The following is a 4,034-nucleotide window of genomic DNA, read 5'->3' as shown; positions in this document are numbered from 1 at the left end:
GCCCAAACCCCAGCCGAGACCGAGCTGCTGCTGCTGCAGAAGCAAGCGCTGGCTGAGGAGGAAGCGGCCAAAGCCAAGCAGGAACTGCTCGCTCGCTTCCTGCAGGTCTGGGACCCCACTGTAGCCTCCCCTGATGGCCTCCAAGCCCCACCCCCCTGAGTCCCCAAACCACCTTTCCCCAGCAAATGCCCCCAATCATCCCCACCAGGGCTGGGACTGCCCCTGTTCTGCTGGACCCCCTGGTACCAGAGACACCCCCAACCCCACTCCTGTCCCTTTCCCACTTCCCACGGGGCCCTCCACAGGTCAAGTTATCCCGGGAGGAGCAGAGCAGCATGTGGGGTCTCCACAAGGTCTGCACGCTCTGGCGCTTGGCGCAGCGCAAGACCAAGGACCAAGAGCTGCGCCAGGACATCGAGATCCTCAGCCAGACCTTCACGCGGGTCATGGACTGCAAGGACGGCGTCATTGAGGTGGCTGCGGGGCTGGCAGGGCAGGGGGTGTGCCAAGGAACACACATGACCCTCCCCAAAAAAACTCCACAGGCGCTGGTCAGGGAGCTGGAAGAAGCGGAGGAGCAGCAGAACCGAGCCCTGCGCAGTCACCTGCACCTCACGGACCAACTGCTGCAGCTCCAGCGCTGCCGCCTGGGCTACCTGGAGGAGGGGTTTAGTGCCCAGGTGGGCGCCCTGAAGGCCGAGTTTGAGGCTGAGAGGTGTGGAATTTTATGGGGAGAAGAGGAATGGGGCAGCAGTGGCACCCGTGGGCTCTCCTGGGGTGGAGTTGAGCCTCTCCTGGCCCCAGTGGGATCCCTGCAGCATCTCTGAGGAAACCCCTTTGCCCTGCTGTGTGTCCCCACAGAAAGACCATTCTGGAGCAGCAAGACTGGGAAAGGTGCTGCCTACAGGACATGGCTCTGGCCACAGAGCAGGATCACGCCAGGAGTGACCACGAGGCCATGCTGAACTTCCAGAGCGCCCGGGACGACATCAAAAACAAGGCAGGGGCCCAAGGGAGCATCGAGGGGCTTTTGGGGGTGGCAAGGGAGGTTTGGGGGTGTAACCTGTGTGTCCCCAGTGCTGGCAGGAGCAGCAGTACAGCCGGCTGCAGCTCGTCGCCAGGCTGGAGGGGCTGTGGGAGCAGATCCAGAAGGCCCGGAGGAGCTACACCGAGGCCACAGAGAAGAGGAAGGTGGAGTTCGAGGAGCTGAAGAAGAAGTGTGTGAAGAGCTCCTGGGAGATCGATGTGCAGGCGAAGAAGCTGCAGAAGCTCCAGGTTTTGGCAGGGCGCTGGGTGGTTGTGGGAGTGGGGTCACCCACGTTCCCCGCTCATTTTCCATGGGATCATGGAATTGTTGAGTTTGGAAAAGCTTCTGAGACCATCAAGTCCAACCCAGCACTGGCAAAGGGGTGACAACAGGCTGGGCTAAGCAGGGGCCCCCAAAGGGCTCATGGAGCAGCGCCTGAGCCATGGAATCATGGAATTATTGAGGTTGGAAAAGTCTCTAAGACCATCAAGTCCAACCGTTCTCTCAGCGCTGCCAAGGCCACCACTAAACCGTGTCCCCAGGTGCCCCATCCACGTGTTTTTTGAACACTTCCAGGGACGGTGCCTCCACCACTGCCCTGAACAGCCCATTCCAATGCTGGGCCACCCTTTCCAAGAAGAATTTTTCCCCAATATCCAACCTGCTGTTTCACCAGGACACGATTACAGCCACTAGGAGCCAGATCGCGGCTCACCTGCAGGAGAGCGAGGAGCAGAACCAGCGCATACAGGAGGAGAAGGACCACGCCGTCCAGAAGCTCCAGAAGCTCCGGGCTGCGATCAGCCAGGCCGGGACCACGGCTCACGCCCACCTGGTCACGCTCACCTGCCAGTGCAGTGCCACCCTCAAAGCGCTGCAGCAGGTGGTGGAGAAGGTGAGTTGGGAAGCGCTGAGCGGGGATGTCCCTGTGCCCAGTGTCCTGCTGTCCCTTCCCACCTGCCCTTCCCGGCATCCCCCCACCAGGCCCAGCGCATCCTGCGCCTGGCTGAGATGTGCCGCAGGCTGGAGACAGAGGAGGAGAAGGTGCTGCCTTTCTACCCCTCCTCGCTGGCCGAGTGGGAGCAGCAGGATGTCCGCAGGATCCTGGCGGCGTCCCCCAATGAGCCGCTGGCACGGGTGAGGAGGCACCGCCGCGCTTCCCAGGGAACGAGGGTTGTGATTCGGCCCTGGGAATCACCCAGCTGGTGCTTGGGCAGGCTGGAGACTCCAAACTCCCTCCGCTGCCTCCCCCCCAGGCCATGCAGGACTACGTGGGGCTGGAGCGGTTCTGGCAGCGGTTCAACAAGGCGAAGCTGGAGGAGAAGGCGCTGGAGCGGGCGCGGGCAGCGCTGGCAAACAGGAACCGGCACCTGCGTGAGCTGCTCCAGCAGTACCTGGCGGGGGCTGCGCTCAGCCAGAAGGTGCCCAGAGACCCCCCACCCCTCCTCACCACCAAGCAAAAGCCGTGTCCCCAGAAATGAACCCCACTTAGGGGAGGAGCCACGCACAGGGACATTGGGCATGGCGCACCCCAAGAGCCTCTGGGGAGGGGTCAACCACCTGGACCCCATTCCTGGCTCCATTCCTGGCTGCACCAGTTCCAGCTGAGGCTGCCTGGCAGACCAGAGACCTGTCCGATGCTTGGGGCCACCGGGGACTGCAACTGCCTGGAAATGCCTTAAAAGAGCAAAACTGCCTGAAAATGTGCTCCAGGGTCTTATTTCTGGGATTCATTGAGCAGGGGCAGGGGGAGTGTCTGTCACCTCCCGCTCAGGTCTGACAGGACCCCTCAAGCCCTGGAGCAGGCGGGGAGCTGACGGGTGCTCAGCCCCTTCCCACTGCTCTGTCCCCATCACTGTCCCAGGAAGAGCAGCCACGGAGCAGCCGTAGATGCCGAGAGGAAGGTTTTATTTCTTTTTGGCTTTGTTCCTCTTCTCCTCCTTCTGCTTTTTCTTGGAGACCTTGGGGCTGCTGGCCTTGCGGTACAGGTGGAACCCGATGAGCCCCAGCAGTGCCGGCACCAGCCCCAGGCACAGCAGCGGCAGCACCTCGTTCACCACCTTCTGCCAGTAACTGGCCCGGGACAACCTCACCAGCTCCACCTCGAACCGCAGCACCGCGTCACCTGCAAGGGGGGCACAGCCTGAGCGGGGACCCCACAGAGACCCCACGGGGACCCTGAGGGCTGCGCTCACCTGGGATGGTGGGAGGAGAGCCCCGCTTGCCATAGGCTAAGTGAGGGGGGATGATGGCTCTGCGCTTCCCCCTGCCACAGCGAGAGCGTTGGTGCCACAATCATGGCGGGGACACTCGGGGGGGACACTGCCCATCCCCGGGTCCCCCATCTGCACTTACCCCACACACATGTCCAGCAGACTCTGCTCCAGACCTGTAACAGAGTGGGGTGGGGGTGAGTGGGGCTGGTCGGGGTTAGCCCGGTTACCCCCCCCAACCCCGCTCCCCCTGAGCCCCTCACTCACCGGGAATGACTTGGTGCTTGCCCAGCTCCACCTGCAGGGGGTCCCGGCTCAGTGAGGAGTCGATGATCCGGCCATCCTCCAGGCTGCCCTGTGGGGGACATGGCCACAGTCACTGCTGCGGTCACTCCTGGCACTTTTCTCTATGTGGATGCCAGCGTGTTCCCAGTGCTGCTCTGGTGCTGATCCCTGTGCTGATCCCAGTCCCTGTGGCCCCCCTGTGCCATCCCTGTGCTGATCCCAGTCCCGGCACACTCCGTGTCACTCTGGGACATCCCCACCCCTCCCAGTGCCCAGGGCCATCCCAAGGTAATCCTCGGGCTGATCCAGCGCCTGCCATGCCCATACTGGGGTCATCCCATGCCAGCCCCAGTGCCATCCCTGTGGCACTCCAGGTGCCACCCAGAGCCCATCCTGGGGCTGTCCCCATACCAGTCTCAGTGCCACCTTGTCACCGTCCCCTTGTCCAGCCCAGCGCCGTCCTCATGCCCACCCCAGTGCCACCCCTACGTTCACCCCAGTTCCACCAC

General features: G+C 62.9%; 2 protein-coding genes across 2 annotated transcripts; one reads left to right on the top strand and one right to left on the bottom strand.

Moving 5' to 3' along the window:
• Window positions 1–6: 6 nt before the first annotated feature.
• On the top strand, window positions 7–2,734 carry CCDC65 (coiled-coil domain containing 65; the record flags this gene model as incomplete). Its single annotated transcript, XM_008629484.2, has 8 exons — window positions 7–105; window positions 306–473; window positions 546–715; window positions 862–1,000; window positions 1,078–1,275; window positions 1,704–1,922; window positions 2,012–2,164; window positions 2,284–2,734. Coding segments are annotated over 8 exons (1,371 nt in total), but the record flags the coding sequence as incomplete, so codon positions are not given.
• FKBP11 (FK506 binding protein 11) lies at window positions 2,731–3,632 on the bottom strand. The gene is made up of 4 exons (XM_017728703.1): window positions 3,508–3,632; window positions 3,383–3,416; window positions 3,223–3,293; window positions 2,731–3,152 (listed from the first exon to the last, which is right to left on the bottom strand). The coding sequence occupies exons 2-4, from the start codon at window positions 3,391–3,393 to the stop codon at window positions 2,935–2,937; spliced, it is 300 nt and encodes a 99-aa protein (XP_017584192.1). The 5' UTR covers window positions 3,394–3,416; window positions 3,508–3,632; the 3' UTR covers window positions 2,731–2,934.
• Between the last annotated feature and the right edge of the window lie 402 nt (window positions 3,633–4,034).

Source organism: Corvus brachyrhynchos, unplaced genomic scaffold (genome assembly GCF_000691975.1).
Source record: "Corvus brachyrhynchos isolate BGI_N302 unplaced genomic scaffold, ASM69197v1 scaffold193, whole genome shotgun sequence".
Taxonomy (NCBI): domain Eukaryota; kingdom Metazoa; phylum Chordata; class Aves; order Passeriformes; family Corvidae; genus Corvus; species Corvus brachyrhynchos.
Note: the sequence above shows the minus strand (reverse complement) of the source record. Positions and strands in the feature narration are given on the sequence as shown.